This window comes from Medicago sativa, chromosome 1 (assembly GCF_051527215.1).
Source record: "Medicago sativa cultivar Bolivia chromosome 1, Bolivia_mono, whole genome shotgun sequence".
Lineage (NCBI taxonomy): Eukaryota > Viridiplantae > Streptophyta > Magnoliopsida > Fabales > Fabaceae > Medicago > Medicago sativa.
This window is the reverse complement of record NC_140749.1, coordinates 94,613,769-94,641,729: the sequence shown is the minus strand read 5'-3', so window position 1 is coordinate 94,641,729 and position 27,961 is coordinate 94,613,769. Positions and strand designations below refer to the sequence as shown.

The following is a 27,961-nucleotide window of genomic DNA, read 5'->3' as shown; positions in this document are numbered from 1 at the left end:
CCCCGACCACTACAAAAAAAAAACAATGATTTAGAGATTAATTTGTCTTCGATATAATATATTAGAGAACAATTTAAGTTTTATTTATTGTCAAAGACTAAATTGACCAGATGAATTGAGTTTTTGCTAAAAAAAAAAAAAAAAAAAAATCTCAATTTCACTTTAACCATTCTTGTTTGGCGGAATTTTTTCACTTTCCCACTTCTCCCAAAATAATCAAATTTAATTTCCCTCCTTATTTTTGTCAAAAACAAAATTTCCCTCATAATTTTTCCCTCCTCTCGATTTCATCTCTAACATGGCTCTAAAATTTGATTTCACCATGGCTCCAACATTTCACCTCATCTAATTTTCAATAAATTTCAAATTCAAAGAGACAAGATTTTCCATTTTTTTTAACAATTTTTTTTCCCATTCTTTTCTCCTCTCTGTCGTTTCTCCCAAATCTGAAACTTTCTATCCTTTCTCTTTCTATTCACCCCAAAACCACCTCACAAACCCAATCAAGCCCTTCAAACTCCTAAATCAAACCATCGATCTCTCAATCTCACAAACAATCGAACTCTTAATCTCAAAACACAAAATCAGATCTGATTCATTCCCCCAATCACATCCACCATCGAACCCTTCTCTCAATCCCGTCGACGACGCTAACATTCGATGATGGTTGATTCTTTCAACGATGAACTTGTATGTTGTTTTATTTTTTATTTTTTGGGTAATGGGTGTTGATTAATTTCTTGTTTTTGTTAGTGGTTTTTTGATCGATCTTGTGTTATGGGTTTTGCAGGAACGTGAATCGGAGGAACTTGAACGGAGGATCTCGTGTTATGGGTTTTGCAGGAACTTAAACAATTTCTTTTGCTGTGATTTCAAAGTTATTAGTTGGGGTGAATCGTAAATGCATTTTCCTCCTTGTGTGATGAAATTATCCCAAAGAATGAAGGCCATCCTTGCGTTTTAACTCCATGGGAGTGGGTGAATTTTAGTACTGCTATACCTGCTAGAATTACAAATATGTAAAGTCTCCATACCTTTATGTTTGCACTTTTATTCCATGCTAACTTCTAGTCTAGCAAATTCTGTGAATAAGTCATCTATGGCTTATGTTTTTAAAACACATTAGAATTTTGATTTCCAAAAGTTTATACTCTAGAGTGTGAGATACCGATGTAGTTATATTCAAGAAAAACATAAGACATAAGTCAGAAGCATGATGAAAATTTGTAGGCAAATGTTTATATTGTTTGCATAACAACATAACATTTTGCCATGATAAATATTTTCAAGTTAAAGTAGTACGGGTTTTTACTGGTTACAATACCTTGTATTAGAAACTTGTCAGGAAGGAATTTAACCGGTGAAGCCACGAGAGCTCAGAAGTTACCCCTGCTAACTTTTTTTATCTGTATAATTCAGTCCACCTTTACTACACTCCCACAACTACCACTTCCCAAGGTTATTCACATTGCCTATTTTGGGTCGTTGTTGTTGTTCTTAAAATCATTGTCACTAGCCAAATGTGCAGTTGTTATGATTCATGGCTGCTATGGGCCAAACCACTTAATGAAAAAAAGAAGATATTATTGTTTATATTTCAAAAATATTCATCTATAACCATCTAATAATGTCAGTTTATCATCAAAACATAATCTTTTTTAGGATGATTTGACTTGAGTAGTGTATTCTCCACAAGTTCAAGAGATAAATGAGGAACAAAAGAAACAAATCCGCAAAACTGAACGCGCTCTTAAAGTTACTGAGGTATGTGAGAGTGTGAGTGCACATTTTCTTGCCAATGTTGTGTAGGATGGTGGTGATTTTGATGAAAGTTTTTGTTTTTCTATTGATATTCTTATTTAGGAAGAGATGTTGAAGGCAAAGCTAGAGGCAACTACCATAGCAGAAGAGCTGGGCGAGGTAATAGTTTATTATTTGAGCCCCTAAACCAGGTAATCTTTTTAAATGTTGTTAGCCACCAGAAAACCTTAAAAGTAATCCATGATTATTAGCAACAATGTGACTTCAATTTAAAACTGAAAAGAATTGTTTAATTCATGTCATTTTCTTGTATATAGATGAATGAAGGAATTGTGATACGCTTGCATATGGTTTGGATTTCGTTACATGACTTTATTATTAGAGACTAGTTTAACCTTTTATTGCAGAATTTTTCGAATTTTAACACGGCCTATTTCTGCACCAGTTGTCCTGATCAAAGCGCTCAAGCTGCTCTGAAGCTTGTCTGCTATCTTTATGCTCTTCATCGAATATGGAATGACATTGGAACGTACTGCAATGTTGATTATGTGGCTCCCAACAAAGCCAAGGTACATAAAAAATTTCTTTGAAATAAAATTATTATAAAACAAGGGAAAACAACGCCAGAAGCACAGAGTTGAATCTGAGATTTAGGATGTAGACCTTGCTCTCTTTAAAACTATAATCTAAATTACTGTTGAATAATGATGTTTTTCCATTTCACAAGCAATCCACAAACTGTCAGAATATCTAAGTTTCCAAGTGAGGAATATTGCAAAGGAACTTGTTGATGCATTTGATCTTCCGGATCATGTAACAACTAACAAGGGCACCTATCGCCAAGCAATCAGGAGCTTACTCTCAGTACACAATCTGTGGGATTCTAATAAAATAAGGGCCCCAAAGAAGATGAATATGTATTTGCAGGAATTAATATCAAAATTCATTTAAGCTCATTGTTGAAATTGGAGTATAATAGTGGTTGCATCTGACCAAAGAAACCCCACACACATCTCATAATTTGCGGCTATTACTATGGATTGAAATATGATGTGTTTCAGTCAGACATTTGGTGGAATATGTAAAACACTAATAATTTCATTTTTTTTAATACTCTTGTTCCTTTTTGAAAATGAAAGTGCTATCAGTGCTGGATTATTGGAGTGTTACTCAATCATAAGCTACACCTTTGTTAAAGTTGTGAATGAGTAAAAACCCTTGTATTTCCTGAACTTCTAAAATACCTATAAATTCTTGCTGCCATAATCTAATGATGATATTCATAGTTTTCATCTGCAATAACTAATCCAATTATGAAAACTACAGTCAACGTTTATTGATTTCTTCTATTATGTTTCTTACCCTGATGCGTAAAATAATTAAGATTTAATCAATTAATCTTTGCTATGTTAAACCAAGTGTTTTGCTGTCCCAGAACAACCATCAATGAAGTAATTATCGGTTTTTTTTTTATATTTAACTAAATTTCCATTCTCAGTTTAGATAATTATTTCAAAACTTGATTCTTATCTACTCATGTTGTTTGGATAATTTACATCAAAATTGCTTTTAGATGTTAAATTACCAAAATGAATTTTAATTGTATTTTTTTAAGAGGGTGTTTTAATCATTTAAAAATAGACATTTCTTGCACTGAAAAGAATCATATATTCATTTCTATTATAAATAATATTTAAATGCTCCACGTACCACTACTACTGTACACATTTTGTAGAAGCTTATCCAGTTAATTCATTGCAGCAATAGCTCAAAGGTCAGCTAGTACAGAAAGTAGTAACTAAGCAATAAAAATACAAAGGATAATTTTGGAATAAAGAAAATATAGACGTCCCACGGATCAGTAAATTTTCAGAATCAATTCAAAGTGCCGCAGAAGCTCCAATTTTGAGCTTTACCTAGAATCGAGTTTGAGTTGTAGAATCACTTCACCGTTTTCAATCCAAACAACTTCATAATAAAATAAAATCACGTTAAGCCCTCTAAACGTGGGTTCAGTGCCTTCCAACGCTCATCCAAACGAGCACTACTAGTATTCAACAACCTTACATCATAATAAAAAATTAAATATGTTTAACAAATTCTTATACATGCCTTCAAGTTCAAAGATTTCAGAAATCAACAATGAGATTTAATGAATCCAGATCTAGAAACCAAACTAAGTTGCAATCTCCAAACTTTAATGGAAAGTGAAATAAAATTTAACAATCTTGTTCAAGAGGGTGAAATTTAAGTTAATGGGTAGGTTGATAGTGAGTATCAATTTATGAAAATATGAAGAAAATGGTGGTAGATGAAAATGATTCTTTGTGAGATTCAAGTGAAGGAAGAGAGAAAGAAGACTCACGTGAGATTCAAAATGGGGGTTGGTAGTTAGTAAGTTTGAATTGCTACTCTACATTTTCAGTTTTGGGGGGTGTTTCTAGCAAAAACAATAAAACCAATATTTCCCAATATAATATATTTTATTTTATTAATTATTTATTTTTAGCAGGTCACTGGACCCCACCAAAACCTGCAGCTGTAGGTAAATGCACAAGTTGTGTTTTGTGCACAAGTATTGCATTTGTCCATTCTAAATGGGACCCGACGTTGTATTGTATCTCTTGCGTATCTTGCACCGATACCTATCCGATAATTTCCGTTGTGTATCAGAAGAGTATCCAAAAATTATTTTTTTCCCGCACCGATCCTTCCTGATCAATGTTAACTAAAATAACTTAACTCTTGAGTAGTACTGATGTGTTCTTCTTTTGGATATAGTGCTTCTTTTTTTGATCGATATAGTATAACACTAACAATGTTCCTTTTGGATATAGTATAGCAGTACTCTCTTAATCGTCAATATTATTTATATTTATGTTGATGTGCTACGAGTCTATGACTGGTTTCTTTTGTTTGTTAATATATTTGCATATTAAAAAAATGGCTATAATTATATTGTACATTTAATTATATCATTTTTTATTAACGTATCTCAGCCGTATCGTATCTTGATTTTTAAATTTTTTTGTATCAACGTATCGGTGCAGTATCGTATCCGTATTGTGTCTTGTATCCGGGCTTCACAGGGTGATATTCATTTAGATATGTAACTATTGTCATCTCAATACCTAGAGTACTTTTTTACTTACTGTCAAGTCACACATTATGTATATGTCCTCACACATTATGTAATGTAGATTTTCACTGTCTAATTCATTATTCATCCTTATAAAATCGATTTGTAAAGTGAAGAATGTCATCTATTTAAAAATTCTACTAAAGATTTTTATCATTGATGTGAGATTAAATCTACTCACTCAAAGTCAACACGAGGAAACTCAAATGTTGCAATTAGACGAATCATAATAAAGACGAAATTTCCAACACATCTCTTCACGCTTGGAGAATGGTAACCACAACTTTGGAGGATAGCGGCGTCTCGTTCAGGATTCACCAGTTCAAAAATCAGAACCGTTCGACTTTGGAGGATCTGGATCGTGGAACACGGTGCTTGTGTGGTGGAGGAACAACTCGCGGAGGTTCTCTTGCGAGTCCTAGCCATTACTTCTGAGAAAGGAGGGTAACTCTTAACCATTGCAGTGTAGGAATGTGTAACTGAAAACGGTTACGGTTGAGGATTGTTGGACCGTGGCGGTTAGCGAATGATCCCTCCTTCTAGCACCAAATGATCTGTCTGGTGAGAACGAATGAGTGGCAACGACGGCAGAGAATGCTCCGGTGTGACAGCAACGACTTCCGGTACGGTGGCGATGAGTTTCCGCGATGGAACGAAAGGTGTATGCATGCACGTTAGCACTTTGACGCTCAAGTCAATAATGGAACTAAGAAAGAGTGTTGTGAAAAGTGAATCATACCTTGAGGGTGAAGCAAGTTCACCCTTATATAGGCGTGTTGGTGTTGGTCATAATCGTCTCCGAGTTATGCGACACGTGATTAGGGACGGAGGAGGACACATGTATGATATCTTCACGCGCGGGCGCGTTTCTGTGTGGCACGGTGCAATTAAGCTGATGTGCCTTAAGACGCGTATAAATTTAGGCCACGTGCTGAGTAGTTTTCTGACCGATGAAGAACATATTTGATTTAATACAAATTTTAAATCAAATTTATTAACTTTTGAAGGACTGTGGAGATACATTACGATTACTTGGAAAAGCTGGTAAATTTAAAATTAATTGGTTTACTTGGATTATTCAAAAAATGTTGGGTAAAGTAGACACCATCTTGTTTTAGAATGATAACGAATTAGGATATCTACTCTTTGAAACCATGGTTCATTTACTATCTCAAGACAAAGAAATTGTTACTATTTTCTTGCTATGCGGCATTAGATGTCCGGAAATCTATTTTTACTTGGCTCGGGGATTTTGGAAATCAGATACTACAAGTTACAAAGCTGCTTATTCTCAAACGCCAATCAAGTTCAAACTCACGTCCTCCCATGACAGAGTTTTTTTTGGTTACAAGGCTAATAAAAAGAAACAAAAACCACAGAAACAAAAGAAACAAACAGAAACTAACGCCTCAAAAAGAGCGTTCCTAATTCATCAGAATGCAGCAAAGGGAGGAGCTCCTCTGGAGGGTGGGAGTGAATTAACAGATCAACATCATTTGAAGCTCCAATCTTGGCCATGAAATCTGCACACTGATTGCCTTCTCTTAGCGAGTGATGAAGAGAGTAATTTCTAGAGCTGATGAGGTCCCTAATGTTCTGGATGAGCACAACATAGACATGGTAATGATTTAAATCTTGCTTGATGAGATTAACAGTAAGAAGAGAATCTGAGTAGCATGCCAACTCGTTGAAATTCAGACTGTCCGCTAAGACCAAGCCCTGATAGAGAGCTGTGAGCTCCGCAAGAAGAATATCTTCAGAGTGATGAATACGGTCTGAGAATGCTGAGATGAAGCTTCCTTCGTGAGTTCTAATAATACCGCCAAAACCAGTTCGGATGGGGGCACCATTACAGCTACCGTCAACGTTCAATATAGTGCAATGATGATTATTGCTGTTCCATCGAATGTATCTGTTTGAAGCAGGCGCTGCGACGGGGACATGAAAGGCCGGTCTGATTGCTTCAGCTAGAGCATGAATATTGGAGCACAAATACGTCGGAGATAACGTTTCATTTCCAATGCACATGATATTTCTATGCCTCCAAATCCACCATAATCCAGATAAAAAAAGAGTAGACTGATTGGAAGATGCTCCATCCTTTAACCAATCCTGGACCGAGTTGGAAGAGAAGAAATAAGGGGATGAAAAACCAATTTTTTTCCAAATAATCATTGAAAATTTACAGTCCCTCATGCAATGGAAAAAAGATTCATCATGAACACCACATCTTGAGCAAGTAGGCGAAGGCACCATATTCCTGTGATTAAGCAAAGTTAACGTGGGAACAGCTTCATGGCAAGCTAACCAAAGCAAAAATTTGAATTTGTCCGGAACTTTGAGTCTCCAAATCCAAGTCCAATAATCAATTTGGTGTTGATGAGGAGCCTGCTGAGAGATTAACCAGTTGTAACCACTCTTGGCGGAGTAAATACCAGTCTTGTTTTGAGGCCAAATAAAAGCATCCTTAATGGTTTGATTAAAAAGAAACCTTGTGTTGTTAATTATATCAGCAAAGTGGGAAGGGAGAATGGTGTAGAGAGAATGAGTGTGGTTACCGTCATTGGTGATAACATCATGAATGGTGAGGTGGATATCATGAATACCTACATAAGGAACCTGAGGGCTAATAGAACCAAGCGGACTCCAGTTGCTATACCAAAAAGAGGAGTTTCCTGAACCTGCTCTCCAAGTGTATCCGTCTTTTATCACATTTTTTGCACGAATTATTGAAGACCAAGTAGGGGAACTATTACGATGAGTGGAGGCATTAAAAAGAAAATCGGATCCACCCGCATAAATGCTATAAAGGAGATTAACCCAGAGCTTATCATTGTTTTGCACCAAGTTCCAAACAAGTTTACCAAGAAGGCTTGTGTTTGCTTCTCTAGATGCTCTAAGGCCTAACCCCCCAAATTGCTTCGGGCTAGCGACTTTATTCCAATTAACCAGATGCACACCTCTGTTATTATTGCCTCTCCAAATAAAATTGCGAGTTGTTTGGTCAATGCTACCACAAATGTTTTGGCGGAGCCAATTAATCTGCATATAATATGTGGGAATAGATGACAAGACCGAAGAAGCAAGAGTTAGTCTACCTGCTTTGTTGAGAAGTTTGCCTTTCCAGGAAGCCAGTCTATTCTGCATTTTCTCAATGATGAAAGTAAAATCACTTCTTTTTGGCCGCCCCTTGAGGATGGGGAAGCCAAGGTATTTATCAAGAGAGGTAGTACTTCGAATTCCGGAAATAGAAGTGAGCTTGTGGATCTTAGCCTGAAGAGTCCCTGAAGAGAAAAAAGCTATGGATTTGGACAAATTAATATTTAACCCTGAAGCCATACTGAAACCATCAAATAAGTCAAAAACAACTCGGAATTGGGAGCTTTTAGCCTTAGTAAAAAGGAGAACATCATCCGCAATAAGGAGGTGGGAAAGGTACGACCCGATATTATTGATACGAATTGGATCCCACCTTCTCTGACTGACAACATTGTTGATGGCAATAGAGAGCTTTTCCATACACAAGATGAATAGGTAAGGAGAGAGCGGGTCGCCCTGGCGAAGACCATGAGTTGGCTTGAATTGCGGAAGCTTGTTTCCATTCCATAAAATTGAGAAAGTAGATGAAGTGACGCAATGCATAATGAGCTTGCTGGTAATGTCTGGGAAGCCAAAATCATGCAGATAATTTTTAAGAAACTCTCAGTTGACATTATCAAATGCCTTTTCAAGGTCCAGTTTAAAAGCCACAAACCCTTTCTTCTTTTTGGATCTTCTCATGAAGTGAACAATTTCCTGCAAAACAATAGAATTGTCAGTTGCTACAACATTCTTTGCATTTTCATTAATTAATTAATTAATTTCGAAATTTACTACTCTCTCCGTTTCAAAATGAGTGTCGCTTTAGGCTTTGGCACACAGATTAAGAAATAGAATGAAATAATCATTGGATATAACGTTTTTACTAAACCGCCCTTACTTTATAAGAAAAAGACAAAATTAAAGTTGCATTGAAAATTGTGTGAGAGAAAAGTTGGAGAGGGTAAAGTTGGAAGAAAAAAATTAAAGTTGTATTGGAAATGTAAAGCGACACTCATTTTGAAACAATTTCTTTTGGCTAAAGCGACACTCATTTTGAAATGGAAGGAGTAGTAGTAAGACAATAATGAAAAAGAAAGAAGTTTATTGAGAATTTATTACGACGGGGAAGAAATAATTTAGTGTCGGTGTGGAAATGAAAGCAGGACAATGAAATTGGCGGGGTCCACCTGAATCTGAATCACACCAACTCTCGGGTAAAAAGGCACGACACAAAGTGTACAAATTATTTGTTAGAATAGCATAATAGGAGTATAAATTGAATTAGTTAATGGGAGAAGATATTTCCAATTTGATTGATTAAATGTGATGTGATTCTACTAATAGAAGAAAATAGAACAAATGAGAAGTTGATTATTATTAATATTAGACAAAAAAAGAATATATGGGTGAAAATGGATGGGGTAAGTTGACTGTGGAGGAAGTGGTCAAGTAAGAAAAGAGGATAGGAAAAGTGGAAAATGAGGAAAAGTTTATAGCTTTTGGCGTTCCGTGAAGGTATCTCACGCAGCACATATTTTTAATAACGTGACGCCATTCTCGCTCACATAACATAGTCCCACACCACACCGCTTGATGAGTATGCATGTGCTCTCTTCTTACTACTAGCAGTATCTGCTTACTTACGCTCATTGAATAGAAGAAATACAGTTAATTTCAACAAGATCCTCTTCTTCTTCCGATCCACAAAATGAACAAGACTCGCAAATCTTCTTCTTCTTCTTCAAATTCTCCTGTAATTACATTCGATCACAAGAGGTATTATTATTCACTTCATTCTCTACTCTACTCTACTCTACTAGATCCATCTAATTCTACTTTCTCATCGCATTTTTAGGGTTCACGATTTATACCTTTTTCAATTTTAAACCCTTTTTGCATTTATCTTTCTAATTATCAAATTAATCGATCCATCCATCTCACTCAATTCACTCTCACTTGCTGCTCAGTTCAATCGTTTCGTTTAGTTAGAATCGTTATTGAGAATGATACAATGCTGAGTCGTGAGTGTGTTTTGCTTCTTTTTTATTATTTTTGTTGTTTTCATCCATTTCTTAATATGTGTGTGTGTGTGTGTGTCAACAGGGATGCCTATGGATTTACTGTGCGACCTCAACACCTGCAAAGATACCGTGAGTACGCTAGCATTTACAAGGTATTCTCATTCCATTCCATCCTTTGCCACATTTCAATTTTCAGTGGAAATCCCTTTCTCTTAACTTTATTATCTTATATCTTTACAATATGTGCATTACACGTTTCTTCTAATTGTTTTTCTTAACTTTATCAAATCAGAAAATCTGTATTTCCTGATTTCCCACTTCTTTTGTGTACTTAATTGTGATTTCAGGAGGAAGAAGAGGAAAGGTCTGAGCGGTGGAAGTCATTTTTAGATAGGCAGGCCGAGACAGAGTCTTCTGTAATGGACACAAACAGAACACCTGTGGGGGAAGAGGACAAAGTTTCTGGTGCTGAATCTGTAGGACAAGAGCCTGATGCTAGCTCAGAGAAGGGTGTTGATGGGCAACAAGCAAGCGCTGATACTCCACCTGAAAATGGTAGTCAAAAGGAGGAGTTACCGGCATCTGAGGAGACTAGAATTCATAGAGTCCAGTTATGGTCAACCATAAGATCATCTCTTAATACTATTGAGGATATGATGAGCATTCGTGTTAAGAAGAAAACTGGGTCAGTAAAAGATGAAAGAAACAAGAAAGGTGTGGTAAAAGATGAGCTGGTCACTGAAACTGAGTCACTATCTCTTGCTGATGGTGCAAAATCACCAAAAGGAGCATGTGAGGAAGATTCTGACGAGGAGTTCTATGATGTTGAGAGGTCAGACCCTAGTCTAGATACTCCTCTTGTTGATGGCTTGAGTACCTCAACAAATGGTATTGCTGCACCACTAGAGGCTTCGTGTCCTTGGAAAGAAGAGTTGGAAGTTCTTGTTCGTGGGGGAGTTCCAATGGCACTGAGGGGAGAGGTACCCATTATATTATAAATATGAGATACAAGATATTCATTTCTTGTCAAGTGTTTTTATTTTTTAGAAAGCTACCCTCATGTTTTCTCTCGTGCTTTAGCTCTGGCAAGCTTTTGTGGGTGTCAAAGCAAGGCGGGTAGAGAAGTATTATCAGGATCTACTGGCCTCCAATGGTGATTCTGGAATTAAAAGTAATCATCAAAACGGGCAGTTAGATGACAATGATGGGAAAACAAATGCAGAATTCATACATGTACCAGAAAAATGGAAAGGACAGATTGAGAAGGTCCGTACCTGTGACACTTCACCTCGTAGCTCATGATGCTATGATATTATCTTTACGACGCTATCAAATAAGATCTCGTCAAAAGGCTCCAATTGTTGATTGTTTGTGCAGGATCTGCCGCGGACATTTCCTGGTCACCCTGCTTTGGACGAGGATGGTAGAAATGCTTTGAGACGATTACTTACTGCATATGCTCGACATAATCCCTCTGTTGGTTACTGTCAGGTCTTTGATTCGAAAAATAATTTCATGTTTTTACGTATTTTTATAAAAGAAGTTTTCCCCGGTATTTTTCAATATTTTAATGACTTGTTGGGATAATTCAAATTGCAGGCCATGAATTTTTTTGCTGGCTTATTGTTGCTTTTGATGCCTGAGGAAAATGCCTTTTGGTAGGTCCTTATTAAGCTTTCTTGGATTTCTAGGGTATATATTTAGTATGTGCACTTTTTCGAAGTATAGACTGTATTCATCCTTTTAAAGGTTCCTGCATATGACGACCGTTGCTGTCATGAAGGAATGGCACCCTACTTTTGCAGCTTTCATATTGTAAATCTGTACTAATTTGTACTAGCTATGGTTTTTTGTCAGGACCTTGATGGGCATTTTAGATGATTATTTTGATGGCTATTATTCAGAGGATATGATAGAGTCTCAGGTATTTATTTATTCTTATAAAGACATTTGAGTAAATTCAATAATGCTTACAAATAACTGTTGTTTGAATTTGACATATATTCAAATACATATTCATTTTATCAGGTGGATCAACTTGTTTTTGAAGAGTTGGTGCGGGAGAGGTTTCCCAAATTGGGTTTGTATACCGATTTAAATCTTTTTCATGTCTTTGAACTCACCAGGCGAAGTTTGTTCTTAGTGTACCATAATTAATTATTAATTTCTTGTGTGTGCTTCTTTTGCAGCCAATCATCTAGATTATCTGGGAGTGCAGGTTGCATGGGTGACTGGACCATGGTTTCTTTCCATTTTTGTGAACATGCTTCCCTGGGAAAGTGGTCAGGTTTTATGTTTTATCTACTGAATACTGTAGCTTAGTTTTTTTTCTTTCAAATGAGCGCCTGTATTCTATAACCTAAGCTTCCTCCTGATTTATTGTAATTATTTGTACTTCAGTGCTTCGAGTGTGGGATGTGCTTCTTTTTGAAGGAAACCGAGTCATGCTATTTAGAACTGCAGTTGCTTTAATGGAGCTATATGGTATTGGCTGAAAATGTTTGTTGTTTATTGGAAAAAAGTAAACTAGATGCTTAAGTTATCCATATCTTCACGAGACTTAATTGCACCTTGTCCTGTAGGTCCAGCCTTGGTAACAACAAAGGATGCTGGAGATGCAGTAACTTTACTTCAGTCATTAGCCGGCTCCACATTTGATAGCAGTCAGCTTGTTTTGACAGCTTGCATGGGTTACCAAAATATAAATGAAGTTCGATTGCAGGAGCTGAGGAATAAACATAGGCCAGCTGTAATAGCTGCAATTGAAGAAAGATCAAAAGGGCTTAAAGCTTTGAGGGATGCTAAGGGTCTGGTATCAAAGCTATTTGAGCAATCGAATAATGCGCAAGTGCTTGGGAATTTATCCCGTACAGAATCTGGTTCTACAAATGCAGATGAAATTTTGATTAGTCTTACTGGAGAGGGTGAGATAGATTCAGCTCCAGATCTTCCAGAGCAGGTTAATTCCGTCTTTCATTTTATCCCCGCCGCCCCTTCTGTTGTTAGAACATGAAGTTGAAGGATGCATTAATAATCTTGACAATTAATGACATTCTCTTATAAAAAAAAGTAATGACACTAATTACCAAGACAGAAAGTTAAAAAAACAGTTATATAACATGTTCATGAGGATCCACCAATTAGTGCATTTATCTTTAACTGAACTGTTCGCCACAAATTTTCAATGAGTTCAAGTGCAGTTAGTGCCCCGTTGAGGATAATTGTGGTCCTCAACTGGTCCTTTCTCTCAACAACTTTATACCTTGATAAACATTTGCATAATACTTATGGTATCAATTATTAATTCAATGCCTCTATGTTTGTCAGAGTTGGGCAGTGTTTTGGTATGTAATTAGTTCAAGTGGGTTTGTTGGCTGTTGAGGATAATTTTTGTCCTTAACTGGTCCTTCACCTCAATTTTATTCCTTGATAAACATGTGAAAATGTTTTTGGTTTCTACTTTTAATTCAATGCCTCTGCATTTTATCAAAGTTGGACAGTGTTTTGGTACATTATTGTTAAATATTGAATGCACAATTTCTAGTGACTTGGGATATTGTGTTCCATGCGACATTGATGTAAGATGTTGGTTTTGTTTTACTGTATAGCACTCGGTTCAGTTAATTATTTATCACCACAACCTGTTACTTTGAAAACCTAAATTTGAAAAGGACTACGGCAAATGCATACCAGAAAACTAGGACAATGCGAACATGAGAACTGTTTGGGGTTTTTTTCAATTTTATCTCCTATAAAAAGTTTAGGAAAGGTTAGGAACTCGGTTTTTAGTTTTACTTGAATGAATGGTCATTACCGAACAAAAAAAAAACAGATAGTGAAAGGAGAAAAGTTCATGCATAATGTGACCCTCTTAAGTAAGGGTGGTTTCATTACATGATGCTGTTATTTAGGTTTTTATGGTTATAGATACACGCTACTTAAACAAAACGAGAATGAAAATGATTTTTTTTTCCCATGTGAAATCTTTATTAGTAACATGAAGTCACTAAGTTAAAATAGAGGATAAATTCTATTTGATTTTTTTTAAATAACTTGGCCACGGAATACAATTATACTTTAAAATCCATAAATGACCATATATCTTGTTTTATTTGTATCTTTGTTAAAAATGACTGCTGTCAAAGCTATATATACAATACATGATTAAATTTTTCTTATTGCATTGACCCAGAAGTCTAACCTTAATAATCATCAATCTAAAGGAAGAAAGCAACTAACCACGACGTGGTATTGATCTTATGTTGCTCACTTTATGCAGATTGCATGGTTGAAAGTTGAACTTTGCAGATTATTAGAAGAGAAAAGATCAGCTATTCTCAGGTACTTAAAATGGTATTGGCTCTTTGGTAAGAATTAATTTTTTTTAAATGGAGATATGAAAGTATGGAAGAAAATAAAGAAAGATATAGGAGAAGCAGGAATGTGGTGGTAGAAATTGGTACCAAAATACAATCTAATTGTAGAAACTGACTTTTATTGATGGTAGAATATATTTCCAACATAAACAGAATTACACACTATAGAGAAAGCAGAATTTACACATAACTAAGGAAAAAGATAGTCTATTGTATCAAGGCAATTCCTATGCAAGAAACTAAGGACACACTCGAACCGTGGTCTCACTTGGCCTGGAAACGGGGGATTCCGTGAGTGTTCTAAATTTAGAATTGATTACTTCCGTTATTGCACTATAGACTTAGGCTTGGCAGTCTGGACTCCAGACTAAAGTTGAGTGGAAAAGTCTTAGAGTCCTATAGTCTTATCTGATGTAACACAAATGTTGATTTACTGGGCAGTGGAGAAGTTCAAATCTGTAATTTTAGTAACACAAATTATTATGTTTTTTACATTTGAAGAGCTTGGACATGGCCATTGGTGTAGGAGTCTTGTTTCTTTAAGGAGTTTGTATCTGAAAGTCCAGTGGGTGATCATACTCTATAACCACTTGGGGGATTACCCTACCCACTACAGTGGTTAATGTTGTATACATAATAATAAGATTAGCGTGGTTAATGTACCCTCCTTTACAATGAGAGTATCAATTTAAATTACAAAAGGTTTTCTCCCCCACTTTTGCATGTAACATTTATGCCTTCAAATTTCTTCCTTTTTACCAGAGCAGAGGAGCTTGAAACAGCATTAATGGAGATGGTTAAGCAGGACAACAGGCGGGAACTGAGCGCCAAGGTAAGGCACTAGTCCAGAATGGATTTTGCTTCGTGCATCAATAAATATTCATTGCAATGCATATCCTCTGCATTTGCTGCTTTCTCATTGTACTGCAAATAGGAGGAAATTTTCCTTCTCTAGTAATCACTTATCAAGCAGTTGAATTGGCAACTTGCCTCCTCGGATAGATTGTGGCGAACCTTTGCTTTGCTTCTTTCCCACTTAAATATTTTTATTTTTTTTGATGGGCTTCTCAACCGATAGCCTGTTGTGGGAAGACTTCATCTCATTTGCATAAACTGCCAATCAACCATGGTTTATTATCATATCCATGCCCCAATTTGAAGAATAAAAACCAACTATTACAGTGTTGAATAGGTAGATATTGTAAACTTGTCGATTTGTCAGAATCTCACTAGGTGACTATTGCTAGACCTGTGCTTGTGGCAAATATGATCATTAATTATTGTCTTGTATGATGCACCAATATGCCAAAATTGGTGTTTTCTTATTATATTTGTATGCTACGCTGAAACAATAATATTGCGTTATCAATTTTTGGCATATTCTATATTTTCTTGGTATACCTACCACCTTCAAAGCACAGTTACTATCCAGGATGCAGATTAGTTTAAGTTGTCTGCAGTGCTTATATTGTTAAATAACTCTTTATGAACCCAATTTGTTACATTAGCTATCTTGCAGTGTGAGTTATGATATTGTTCTTTACAAAGTTTATGTGTAAATTCTTATCATCTCCAGGTAGAGCGACTAGAAGAAGAGGTTGCTGAGCTTCGACAAGCACTTTCTGATAAACAAGAACAGGAAACTGCAATGCTTCAGGTTTCATTTTTACTCATAATTTTATACTTTCTTTAGGCAAAATAGGTTGTGTCACTGACAATGTAAGAATTTATTTCTGATAGGTCTTGATGCGGGTAGAGCAAGAACAAAAGGTTACAGAGGATGCTCGCAGATTTGCTGAGCAAGATGCAACTGCACAGAGATATGCTTCCCAAGTGCTTCAGGTTACCTTTTCTCTTTCAAATTTTATTATTGCCATTCTATTCCATCAGTATCTACCTCAAACGCAAGCATATCAATTCAACACTTGTCTTGATAAGATGTGGTGCTTTCAGGTTATAGAAATCAGTTTTGGTCTGTAGTTGGGACAATTACTTTGGTTTTGTTGTTCATTTTGTACATTTAACATAATATTTTTTCATTATGGTATTCGTTAGGAGTGTCTGAGTTGTTCGATGATGTGACTCATATCTCAAAGCCATTCTTTCCTCTGAGTGTCGTTGTATTGTAGTGGTGTGGCATCAATTTCACAATTATTCTGCCATAGGTTGTACTGGAATCCCTACATTAAGGGTAAAATTTTATGCCACATTAATGTTGATGACCCTTCTGTAATAATAATTTGAATGCTGGATAAAAATAGCTTCCTCTAGCATCACACGAGTTGCATTGTTCCATGCTTCTTTTGAATGCACTAGTAGTTAGAAATCTATATGCTGAACTACGTTATGTCATGTCCCTGTTAATGCTTTATGCTTCCTTGTACTGCTAAATTATATTTCAATCATCACAATGGTGAATTTTTGAACCGTAACATCTTACTAGCATACATCATATATTATTGTTTTGCAGGAAAAGTATGAAGAAGCAACTGTTGCACTTGCAGAAATGGAGAAGAGAGCAGTTATGGCTGAGTCTATGCTGGAAGCTACTTTGCAGTATCAGTCTGGCCAAACTAAACTGCAACCATCTCCACGGTATGTTTTAAGTGTTCAAAATATTTGACTCCTAAATACATGTGAACCCTCAATTTTTTTTGGGTTTAGCTTTAGATTTATTCTCTCTTCGAAGTTAAAATCACTACCGACATTCAGTATCTAGTAAGCACCACAAATAGTGGTTAAACCGTCCCCTAAACCTTAACATGGTTGAGTTCCCCAAAAATAAACACCAATTTCTTCTATTTAATAAAAATGTCAAAAGTTGCTGGAGAAATATCGGAAAGGAAATGAAAAATAACTGCTCTATATTGTTTATGCTTAGAGCCCTCTATAGATGACCTTGTCTTTTTGCCGTCTTGCTTTATAGATCTTCACAGCCAGAATCTCCCGGATCTAGAAACAATCAAGAGCCTACGACGGATACCCCTACCAGGAGGATAAGTTTGCTTTCTCGACCATTTGGACTTGGATGGGGTGATCGAAACAAGGTTTGTTTCAACAGCAAGATTCAATGATTTATCATTATAATTGCTAATGTTCTTTATTGTGGCTAAAAACCTTGTTATGTGTTGACTTTGAATAGGGGAAACCTACTAATGTGGAAGAACCAGCTGTAGTAGAAAGCCCTGTAAGTCAACATGAGGGAAATGGCGTTAAAGTACAAGATGAGTTGGAAACAAGATAGTATCAATATTTCACTTTGCCCTTCCCCAGACGGTTTGAGGAGCAAGAAATCAGTTCCCTGTCTGTAATTTTGTTATAGGCGAACATATATTTTCATATATTTCATTAATTGTTTGTTCTTTATTATGTCATAGGATAATATAGTATTGGATTCATCAACAAAAAAAAAAAAGAATAATAGTATTGGAAAGAAAGTGTATGAATTGTGATGGATCTCACCTTTATACAGATCATAATACTATGTGTTTTGCACAGATTATTATTATATATAAAAGTGAGAAGGAAAAAGAAAATGAGATTCAATTCGGAAAGGAAAAAGATAAGATACATGGACCATTCTTTTCTGTACACCCCTCTATACACTCATGCCACACAAATCCCGTTTATTCACCAATGGATTAAATTAAATTAAGAATCTTAAAATGATAGAATTTTGAGAAATTTGTAATTGAATTGAATAGAGGGGAAAGAAGAAGAAATCATTGTTTTATCTTCTTAAAAAGCCTTGTGTTTTATTTTTCCTGAAATACGAAATGCTCTCCATTTTCACTACCAAAATATTTTTCCTGCATAACATAATTTGTTTTTGCGTAGAAGGATCTGGCCTGACAAATGACACGACGCCGTCGCCGTGAAAACTCGCCCTCCACCGCCGTGTAAAGTGGTGCACATTTGAAGACCATCTCGTCGTTGTCGTGTGTAGTCGGTGGCGATGACAGATCCGTCGCTTGATACTTGATTCTAGCTTGATTGTTTTTATTTTTTATTTTTCTCATTTTATCAGTTTGGATTGATTAAACGTGGAAAATAGCACATAAGACAGAGAGAAGAAGATGGAAAGGACTCGTATGTTTATGTTACTGAATTGCCCCTCAATTTTTGTAGTTATACAAAATTGCCCTTAATCTAATGAATAAAAAATGCCACTTGAGAGGTGTAGAATGGGGGTTTGCCACCTGGGATGTATCCCTATCACCACTCGAAAATTGTAGCTCTCGTTATTTTCTGAAAGAGAAATGATATTTGAACATCCATTTGATGACAACTTTTGTGACAACTTCTCTCTCATACTCACATTATTTTTTACTTTATCTCTCTATTGCTTTGATTTCTGTGCAAATACCAACCTTTTCTTTGTAAATTATGGTTGTCATAAAAGATGTCAACTAAATTGGTTGTTCAAATAACACTCATCTTTCTGAAATAACCCAATTCTTGTTGTACTTTGATTAAAATAATAATCTTATTAATGCTACCCGTGTTTTGACATGACATGTTGCCGTTTTTATTAAAGAAGTTGATAGTTCCTCTCTCTCCTCTCCTTCTCAAACCCTAGTTGTCACCCTTTTCTTCTTCTTCTTGTCAGAGGGGTGATTTAGGGTCAATTTTGACCCAAAAATCACCCCTCCGAGTTGTTTTTCCTTCTATACTAATTGAATAAGTGATTTCACATATTTTTTGTTTTCTTTCGTTTGTTTTGTGATTTCGTCGTCTCTGAACGACTCTGTTTGTTTTGATTTCCCGTCTTTGTGCGGTGTGTTTTTGATTTCCCGTCTTAGTGCGGTGTTTATTTGATCCAGGTTGAAAGATTAACTTTGAACAAGTGCAGATTCGATCAATGACAATGACTTTGGCGTCATCAACGTTGCAGATCCGGAGACATGAGTATTCTGGAGACTTGAATATAGTATTGGAAATCCTTTTTAACATGGATACTTTGCCGTTTTATGCTATTAACATGGATGTTGTGAGTTTGTTCATAGATTCATCCTTTTTGTTTTTAGCGAATTTGGATTTGTATTGTATCGATGCACTCTATCAATTTAAATGAATGAATATCATTTACTTTTGTCAAAAAAAATGTTGCTGTTTTTATTATTTTGACTATATTACCTTTGCGAAACATGCACCATAAGTTTAAATTTTACTAATTTGTAATGTTATTTATTTTTATCACTTTTAAATACACCACTAAGAAGTCTTTTTGTCTTTAATCCTCTGATTCCTTCTCTTCAAAAATTCCTTCAACTCCTATAAAAGTTTGTTAACTACTTGAGTCAAACACTTAGTTTAATGAAATCTTTATTTTAACCAAATGAAGAAGGAAAAAAATATTAAAAATTAAGCTTTAAACATTGCTTTGACCAACAAAAAAAAAGGTTAAAATAAAAATTAAATTCATATTAATATTAAAGTTCCCCAAGAACGTGCAAAAACGTAATAACATACTGTAGCTATCTTTCATATCGCAGCTAAAAATGAAAGCTAATACTAAATACTCCCTCCGGTCACTATTATAAGCAAAAAAACTACTTTTTAGGTTCATTGAATAAATGACGTATGTGTCTATATTAATGACCACATACATCCCTCATTCAATGAACTAAAAAGTAGTTTTTTGCTTATAATAATGACCGGAGGGAGTAGAGTAATAGACCTTCCATGTTGTATTTAGAATACTGATTTAGCTAGCAATGATATGTGGTTGACAAATAAGTGACCACTATGCATTTGTGCGAGTATGTACGAAAATAATTTGATTGTCTCCTCGGCTAATTCTGACCTTACCATCATTGAATCTGCAAAGGAATAAATAGAAAGACCTTAAACCAGCATACAAAATCTACTATTTTAAGCAGCAAATGGATTAAGAGAGAACATTATTTCTTAGAAGATGTTGTTATCTTACAGAATCTCCAAGATGAACTTCTTGCCAAATTCCAGGGGATATCCAAATGGGCCACCAATTATGGCTGCATCATCCATTGTAACCTCGTACACTTTGGGCCTACTTTTTCTGTCAAGTAAAAAATATTCAGTTCATCTCTGTTAATGTCTAAAACTAAAATCGCTGACCCCTTATCCCTGATAATCTAGTGATGACTATTAAAAGTTTTCATTTTCACACAGGGAAAATGGTAATTAAGAGATTTGAAGGAAAACCAACTTTGTTTTATAACCTATACTTTATAACCTTAACCATGCCCTAAAATATTTAAGCTGCACACCTAGTAAAAGTCTAGTCTTAACCACTTATAGAAGGCAACCCATTCTGATTGAATCGAGTTCCAGCTTTATCACATTCCAACATGAAATCCCCTACGTTACATCTCCACTTCAAGGACATGCAGACAGAAAAGAGTCCTTGCTGAAAGGCGTTAATAACCATAAAGCATTCGTATAATATATGAAGTCTTTCCTAACATGCTAACCCAGGTTCCAGTTATTACTTCTACCCTCTCTCTCTCTCTCTCTCTCTCTCTCTCTTACTCTCAAAATTCAGAGATTCCTATCTTCATTGTCTACATTCCTTCATATTTATTGTGTTTGTAAGGACCCTCCCCTGAACATTAGCAAACTTTAAACAATGGAAACTTACACAAAAATTCCAGACATGGAGAACTTCAGCCCAAGCAAGATATTAACCACGTACTTTATTTGTCCATTCTTCCCAACAATCTGTAACACTCATTGTAATACACAAACTGTAAACGTGAGGCAGAACTTGTGGCAATTAAATTAAATGCACAAGATGAACTTGATACCTGCTTTCCCATCAGACCATTGGCAGCATTCTCTAACCAACTATCCGTCACAGTCTAAAGAGAATAAGTTGTTTACATCAGAAAAATAAAACCTTGTAAGATAATTGTTTACATTTAAATCATCTTCAAACAGTACTCCCTAAAAAAATTAACTTCAAATGAGAAAAACAAAATTATTAGTTGGAACTTTTAGTTTGTATTTCAAAATCTCTACCTGTGAATTCCATATCATCTGCCACTCGCCCTCTTCTAGTTCTGGATCTTCTTCCCCAGAATTCTTATTTAAGGAAATGAGTTTATCTATTGCCTGTTGGAATTAAGGATGTGAAAAATAGCGACAATGGAAATATTCCAGTTATGTTTATTGAAAAAAAACCAGCACCCTTACCTCTCGAACACCCACCCCCAATGAAATTGCTGTTAATAACTTTTGTCTAGGTTCAGTTTGCTTCTGCAGCACAAATGTGGTTCCCTGCACTATATATATGTTGCTGTTAAGTCTTGGAAACATTGTTTTTATAAAAATGCTTCGATTTGATGTGCTAGACGAACTAGCATTTTAATTGAGGGGAGGAACAAAAGACTATATATTATGACGATGTTTATATTGGAAATGCCTAATCACCTTATTCCCTCTCGAGATACGAAGGTTTCCTGAATGCGACAAGTATGTGGTGTCTAACCAACCCTTTGCTTCATCTCCGAGTAGCTTAAATGGAACTGGATATGGAACTTTAAATGGAAGAAATTTGAAAGAAAAGGCAGCTCTGTCAAACCTAAAAAGGATTCTTTTTCCATCTCCAATGGATGCTGCTGCCTGTTTAAATTGAAGGACATGAGTATAAGAACAAGAGCGAGAGCAATAATGAAGTCTTTGTCCCACGAGATAGGGTCAGACATATAGATCAAACAACATCAATTCACTCTATCAAAAAACCAAAGTCTCAAAAGATCAGAGAATAAAATAGTAAAATATATGAACAGCTATATGATATAATGGTTTTTTGTATGACAAGCACAAACACAAACGGGAATTCAACTATCCTGATAGACACGAAGAAAGCCAGAAAGCTATCTATATTAACTCTTGATTCTTTAGAAGCACATAGCAAGTAAATTCGCTGTAATTTTTAACAATACTATTAACAAATTTTTGAAGAGGTAGCCAACCTTAGAATTATGTGGCATAATTCATTTCACAATATTGACTAAGCCTCTTAAACTAAAAAACTTACTAGTTTCAGTCTGTCTCGCATAGTATTACAAAAAAAAAAAAAAAAAAAATGAAGTAGAGTTTAAAGCAGAGGTGTGTATTAAATTTATGATAACTCCAATTGTAGTTACTTAGTATTACCTCAACTTTGAGCTCACCGATGGCATCAGAAAATGACACAATATTGGTTACGCGTGGATCATTTGTTTGAAGATAAACCTCTTGAAATACACTAAAAAAATCAACCCCAACAAATGTTCTCTGAAAGAGCAATATAGAAAGAATACCATATTGAGTGATATGATGATTAAGCAGGTGAGTGATCCTTGTTGTGTTAGGTAGGTATTATCAAGTTGGAAGTATATTTCTAAATTTAAAGATGAGAAACATAATATATGCAGCTTTACAGTAACATAATAATAATAATAATAATAATAATAATAATAACAACCTGAATGGGTGATGCTGTTCCAGGTCTTGTAGTGAAAATGAGCTGCCAGCGACCCTCAATCAAACTTGAATTTGTCTGCAGAACAGAAAGAGAAGAGAAAATAGATTGGTCTATCATCTCATGAAAAAGGATAATGAATAAGTTAAACAAAGAGAGCAAAATTGAAGACAAACCGGATCAGACACACCCCCTATACGTTCTAGGACTTGAATAGCACGCTCAATAGCCTGAAAGGTGATGGTAAAATTCAGGAAGGAACATACATATTGATATAAAATTATGAAAGTAAGAAAGAGAGAGAGAGAGAGAGACGTTGAGTTGTTGTGGAGAAGAAGAACGTCCACGTCCTTGGATGCCAACAAGAGCTTGGATGAGTGAGTTTTCAGATTCTTCAGTAACTATTGAAATTTGCTCAACTTTAGAACACCCAGCAGACACGAAGCGAGAATTTGAGGGATTGGGAGAAACAAAAGTTGAACAACGTGAACATGACTCAAATCCTATACTGTTTACATTCACAACTCTGAGAGTGAGAGCCATTGTTACAGACAGACAGACAGACAGAGAGAGTGTTTTTCTGTTATGTTATTATGTGTGTGGCTGGCGCCAAGATTATGTTTATGTCTGTCCCACTCTTGCCAATCATTCATCACACAATATCCATATGGATTTTTTTTTATTTTTTTTAGTTCTTTATTGAGATTAATTTTGATTCTCCCTTTAAATTACTCATTATATAAAATCACAATGTATCATTTGTTTCACTTTTAAAATAGACACTCAATAGTTTATAAGATATTTACATTACATTGGTCGTGCATATCAATTAAATCCTTCTTTATTTAGTCTCCTTGTTATGCACCGTTTATCCGCAACATAAATAAAAATAACGGCATTTATTAGCCTTTTCCATAAAACAAACAAAAACTTGTTACAAGTACAAATCATTCATTTAACCGTGACTAATTTATTTCGGTTGGGCAAAACAGATGGATTATCCTGGCTGGATTTTTTCTAAGGAGAAGCTGTTTTACAATATATACTGTAACCGTTTTTTTGTAGAGAATGCTTAATGAACACGCTGCCAACCAGTATTTCATCTATTGTCTTTTTTCAAAAAATGCACCCACCCTAAAGTAGGAGTTTCCTATGCACAAGCCATTTGTAAATCAAACTGTGGCACATTCTCACAATGCTCAAAAGAAACATGATTGAAAACACGAAATGTAAAGCATGCCATTCAAATTAACTGACCCTTGCAAGTTGCAAGGATCTCATGACATAATGCCGTTCAGTTACATTGGATTTGAAAAAATGAAAGCCTAGAGGCTAGATAAAGATCCCCTCTAACTGAAGTTTGAATTGAAGCAGCAACAGTTATGCGTTCCCCAATCAGTTCGTAAATTCAAAGATATTGCCATGTCTTTCTGATACCATATAATCACAATATTTTATTATGAAATCTATTGTGGAATATGTAACCAGATATTATACAGTGGTGCATTTTCCACCCTTGACCTTGTAGCTCGAATAGTATCTGCAAACATAGTAAACAACGGTATATATAAGCTAGGATAGACAATACAGAAGTGTAACAGGCTTGAGACAAATTATCAACCGGATGACCAAGTGTTGCATGCAAAAAAGATCAAAGATCCTTCTATTCAACCTATTCAAAAGAAAAAAATACAGTTACCATCATAATCACTTCCATTTTCTCCTCTGAAGTGGTTTCTCAGCATCCTTTTCCGTGCAAATCCATGTACATCATTCAGCTTAACTCCAGAAAATTGGCAAATCAAACTTTGAAATTGGACACCTCTTTGTAAGATCCGACAGAAATACTGCTTCGAATCAAACTGGAGTTCAAGCTCCCAAACTACAAGAGCAATAGCCAGGTTTCACATCAATTTCAGTGTGATGACAGCTCCCTGTATATGTACCATGGTCATGCTAAGACTTCCATCCACTTACACTCGCAAGGAAAATGTCATTACCACTTAACAATTCATGCTAAAAGTGACTTCGATTAATTTGTAAGTCTGAATTAATTAACAAATACTACATATATAATTAATCTATGGGTTAAAAAATACTTCTGCCATCATCACATGGAATAAGCACAACCTTTGTACAATCCAATCACCCAATCAAATTGACATAAAACAGGTATCTCGTATTAAATGGTAATTCGTGAATATCTAAGATAATTTTCTAAGAATAAGAAAAATTCATCAAGAGAAGGGAGTATAATGAACAACAAATAATTTAAGGGAGTATCGTGAACAACAAATAATATAAAGAAAATTAATTTCATGAATTAACTAAAAATAGAAAAAGTACATGGTAATCATTAGTTCTCCTTACAAATTCACAGGTTCTTTACATGCCACTGCATAGAATATTTTGACATACACTTTAATCCCTTGTACACAAAGGAACCTGCAAACTTAGGTACCTCTCCTACTATTTTCTACAGAGACTTAGCCAACCAAACCCATACCCCGGCCCTGAAGGAAGAAAAAAAAAAAAAAAAAAAAAAGGAAAGAAGGAAACTCAGCTACAGTCGCATCTCTCAAACCAAGAGATGTGACGGTGAAGACAACCCTTCTCTAATCTTTCATTTAACCAAACCATACAATTAAAAAAAAAAAAAAAAAAACAATAAGAGTAAACTACTAATCTACGGGTCTGCAAATACCAACAATGTATGCATTTAAAAGCAGTAGAATTCGCTCACTAGCCTTTCCCTCAAAAGCCTACTTGAGGAATGGCTTCAGCTACTGAGCAACAGATAAATCATCATCTCTGGCAGTCTCTGAATTTTTCCCAACTATCTGATTCTTGCACTCATCCGTCTCACTCACTAAGCCATCTATACTTTCATTTGCTTCTTCGTCGGTTTTCAATTCGTCATTTCTATCGATCATTTCATCGCCACTCTCTTTTCGATTCACAGGATCGTTTTCCTTGGCAAAACCTTCATCTGTCAAACATTGTTGTGTAGCTAATTCGTTCTTCTGCTTATCCTTCTCTTCCTTCACATCATCAAACATAAAGCCACCTCCCAATTTATTGCTTTTAATCTCATCCTGATTTGAAACCATCTCGCTTGGAACAGACTCTTCCATAAAAACATCATCGACACCTTCAGCTTCTGATACTCCATCATTGTCTAACTTAACAGCAACATTGGCCTCAATGTTTTCATTTCTCCCACTTTCCAGCATTGAATCAACCATCTCAACATTGTTCTCAATTCCCATGACAGGAACATCAGACCCCCCTTCACTTTCATTATCAGACCCATTCTCCACCACTTCCTCATTAACATCTTCAACCACAGCCTGGTTTTGCCTCTCAAGAAACAGCATCCTCCTTCGCAGATCCCCTAACTCCCTCTCCATTAAGAAAAGACGCTCCCTCAATGTCAAATTCTCTTCCTCCAATTGTGCTATATGAGAATCCTGATCATCTACCCTATTCTCTAAGACATTATTATAGTCACCACCTCCATAATTAGGGTAAATCATCTCAAACCTGCTCAAATCTTGGTCAAGCCTCCTTTCCACCTCCACATGTTCCTCCACATCACTCTCACTCGACCCACTACCACCATCCTCCTCATCTTCATCATCATGAACATCTCTCAGCCTAATCAAACCCTTCATGGATCCGTATCCATCCACACCCCACTCTTCCTTCGCCATGTCTCCCAACATCTCCCTAGAAGGAGACAAAATAGGTGTAGGAAGCACCGCGGGAGTCACAGGACAAGGTGACACGAGCGATGCAATACCACCGGATTTCTTAGCACGGATAATAAAGGAAGTGGTATTCCTAGGGGCATAAGGAGCAAATCTAGCATTAAACTTCTTCTTAGGGTAAAACTTACGCGCTTTCAAACGATTCTGAGATTGTAACTCCTGAAGAGTAGGTGGTTGGTAACCAAGAATATTATTTGGAATAGTTTGGTTGGGTTTTTCCATTCTCCTAATATCTTTGCGCTTGTCGCTAACCTTCTTTCCCTTCCAGTTATTGTTATTATTACTTCGTCCCGGCTTGGAATTAAGGAAATTAGGTTTGATATTAGGGTTCTGAAATTTCATGTTAGGATCCAGAGGAAGCTGCTGTTGAGACCAAACCTTGTTATTATATCCACCACCACCACGATTCTGGGTCATCATCGGAGGAGGAGGAAGCTGTTGTTGATTCTGAGTCATCATCTTCATCTGCGGTTGGTGAGAGAGTAACTGAGGTTGTTGTTGTTGCTGAGATTGGTTGTTAATTACCTGAGGAGGCGGAGGATTCATCATCTGAGGATTCATCATCTGGTTCAAATTCATCATCATCTGAGATTGATCGTTCATCGTTACCACAAAACCCTACGTACAACAAATTAACAACGATATCTTCAAATTTGGTTAAACAAAAATTAATTGCCGATCAGAAAAATCTTGATCGGCAGCGATCGATTGGAAACCCTAAATTAAGAATCAGATTGGAGAAATTAAAGAGTTGTTGTTGTAGAGGTGAAATCGTGTATTGTATTGAGATTTCACAGAGGAATGAGGAGGTTTTGATTTGATTATTAAGTATTATGGATTGAAAGAAAGAAAAGTGTGGTTATCGTTCGTTCGTTGGTTGAAAATGGATCTTATTTCTTCTTCTTGATTTGATTTTGATATGGTCACGCTAACCGAACAGAGTGTTATATACTCTGATGAGAATATATTGGGCGGCTAGATTTCCATGCAACAAACGGACGGTTTCGATTTTAGATGCGCGCATGTACACGCGTCACTCCCTCCTTAAAACTCGATTAATTACTCCTTTATTTTGTTTTTATTTTTTACAATCAAAATTAATCAGTGGATCAATATTTTGAGTTATGCTCCCAAGGGCTTTTATGACATTTCTTAAGGAAACAAAAAATATTAGACAATATTTTAACTTTTAAAAGGTTAAATTCATTATTTTTCAATGTAATATTTTTATTTTTATCCTCTTAATTGATATCATATAAGACACTCTTTAACATTTCTCATACTTTAAATAGTTCATGTAATTTGGATAATAATTTATAATCGGTTATATAACAAAAAACAAATATTTTATATTTGAGTTCTTC

The 27,961-nt window shown here is 35.6% G+C and overlaps 4 protein-coding genes and 1 long non-coding RNA gene across 6 annotated transcripts; 2 read left to right on the top strand and 3 right to left on the bottom strand.

Annotated features, from left to right (window-relative positions):
* Positions 1 to 422: 422 nt before the first annotated feature.
* On the top strand, positions 423 to 2,302 carry LOC146959453 (uncharacterized). Its single transcript, XR_015024959.1, has 4 exons — positions 423 to 690; positions 791 to 1,019; positions 1,663 to 1,764; positions 1,864 to 2,302. It is a non-coding gene; the product is annotated as an uncharacterized LOC146959453 (long non-coding RNA).
* Positions 2,303 to 6,301: 3,999 nt separating this feature from the next.
* Positions 6,302 to 6,928, bottom strand: LOC146959452 (uncharacterized). The gene has a single exon (XM_085753764.1). It carries the CDS (start codon positions 6,926 to 6,928, stop codon positions 6,302 to 6,304), a length of 627 nt encoding a protein of 208 aa, XP_085609890.1.
* A 2,620-nt stretch (positions 6,929 to 9,548) lies between these two features.
* LOC146959451 (uncharacterized) lies at positions 9,549 to 17,875 on the top strand. Its single transcript, XM_085741008.1, has 18 exons — positions 9,549 to 9,757; positions 10,085 to 10,154; positions 10,350 to 10,982; positions 11,083 to 11,268; positions 11,380 to 11,493; positions 11,602 to 11,660; positions 11,860 to 11,926; positions 12,031 to 12,082; positions 12,192 to 12,284; positions 12,403 to 12,486; positions 12,585 to 12,961; positions 14,282 to 14,343; positions 15,141 to 15,210; positions 15,955 to 16,035; positions 16,119 to 16,220; positions 16,849 to 16,973; positions 17,305 to 17,425; positions 17,521 to 17,875. Exons 1-18 carry the CDS (start codon positions 9,690 to 9,692, stop codon positions 17,620 to 17,622), a joined length of 2,466 nt encoding a protein of 821 aa, XP_085597134.1. The 5' UTR covers positions 9,549 to 9,689; the 3' UTR covers positions 17,623 to 17,875.
* A 1,906-nt stretch (positions 17,876 to 19,781) lies between these two features.
* LOC146959450 (Plastid-lipid associated protein PAP / fibrillin family protein) lies at positions 19,782 to 23,433 on the bottom strand. Of its 2 annotated transcripts, XM_085741006.1 has the most exons (12): positions 23,143 to 23,433; positions 23,004 to 23,057; positions 22,831 to 22,905; positions 22,521 to 22,640; positions 21,792 to 21,983; positions 21,555 to 21,638; positions 21,381 to 21,473; positions 21,167 to 21,220; positions 21,001 to 21,080; positions 20,311 to 20,418; positions 20,048 to 20,200; positions 19,782 to 19,899 (listed from the first exon to the last, which is right to left on the bottom strand). In XM_085741006.1, the coding sequence occupies exons 1-11, from the start codon at positions 23,368 to 23,370 to the stop codon at positions 20,125 to 20,127; spliced, it is 1,164 nt and encodes a 387-aa protein (XP_085597132.1). In that variant the 5' UTR covers positions 23,371 to 23,433; the 3' UTR covers positions 19,782 to 19,899; positions 20,048 to 20,124. The 2 variants fall into 2 exon arrangements, with proteins under 2 accessions (XP_085597132.1, XP_085597133.1); XM_085741007.1 differs by lacking the exon at positions 22,521 to 22,640 and having other exon boundaries at positions 23,143 to 23,432.
* Positions 23,434 to 25,128: 1,695 nt separating this feature from the next.
* Positions 25,129 to 27,517, bottom strand: LOC146959449 (uncharacterized). Its single transcript, XM_085741005.1, has one exon. The coding sequence runs from the start codon at positions 27,198 to 27,200 to the stop codon at positions 25,611 to 25,613; it is 1,590 nt and encodes a 529-aa protein (XP_085597131.1). The 5' UTR covers positions 27,201 to 27,517; the 3' UTR covers positions 25,129 to 25,610.
* Positions 27,518 to 27,961: the final 444 nt, after the last annotated feature.

What these genes read in the sequence shown, in the direction of transcription:
- LOC146959449 (XM_085741005.1), bottom strand. Translation starts at nt 27,200, where the DNA reads ATGAACGATCAATCTCAGATGATGATGAATTTGAACCAGATGATGAAT.
- LOC146959450 (XM_085741006.1), bottom strand. Translation starts at nt 23,370, where the DNA reads ATGGCTCTCACTCTCAGAGTTGTGAATGTAAACAGTATAGGATTTGAG. An exon ending in TAGGGGGTGTGTCTGATCCG is followed by an intron (nt 22,906 to 23,003) that starts GTTTGTCTTCAA and finishes TCTGTTCTGCAG; the next exon opens with ACAAATTCAAGTTTGATTGA. An exon ending in TGGGGGTGGGTGTTCGAGAG is followed by an intron (nt 21,474 to 21,554) that starts GTAAGGGTGCTG and finishes TAATTCCAACAG; the next exon opens with GCAATAGATAAACTCATTTC.
- LOC146959451 (XM_085741008.1), top strand. Translation starts at nt 9,690, where the DNA reads ATGAACAAGACTCGCAAATCTTCTTCTTCTTCTTCAAATTCTCCTGTA. An exon ending in ATTACATTCGATCACAAGAG is followed by an intron (nt 9,758 to 10,084) that starts GTATTATTATTC and finishes GTGTGTCAACAG; the next exon opens with GGATGCCTATGGATTTACTG. An exon ending in GGAGAGGTTTCCCAAATTGG is followed by an intron (nt 12,083 to 12,191) that starts GTTTGTATACCG and finishes CTTCTTTTGCAG; the next exon opens with CCAATCATCTAGATTATCTG.
- LOC146959452 (XM_085753764.1), bottom strand. Translation starts at nt 6,928, where the DNA reads ATGTGCATTGGAAATGAAACGTTATCTCCGACGTATTTGTGCTCCAAT.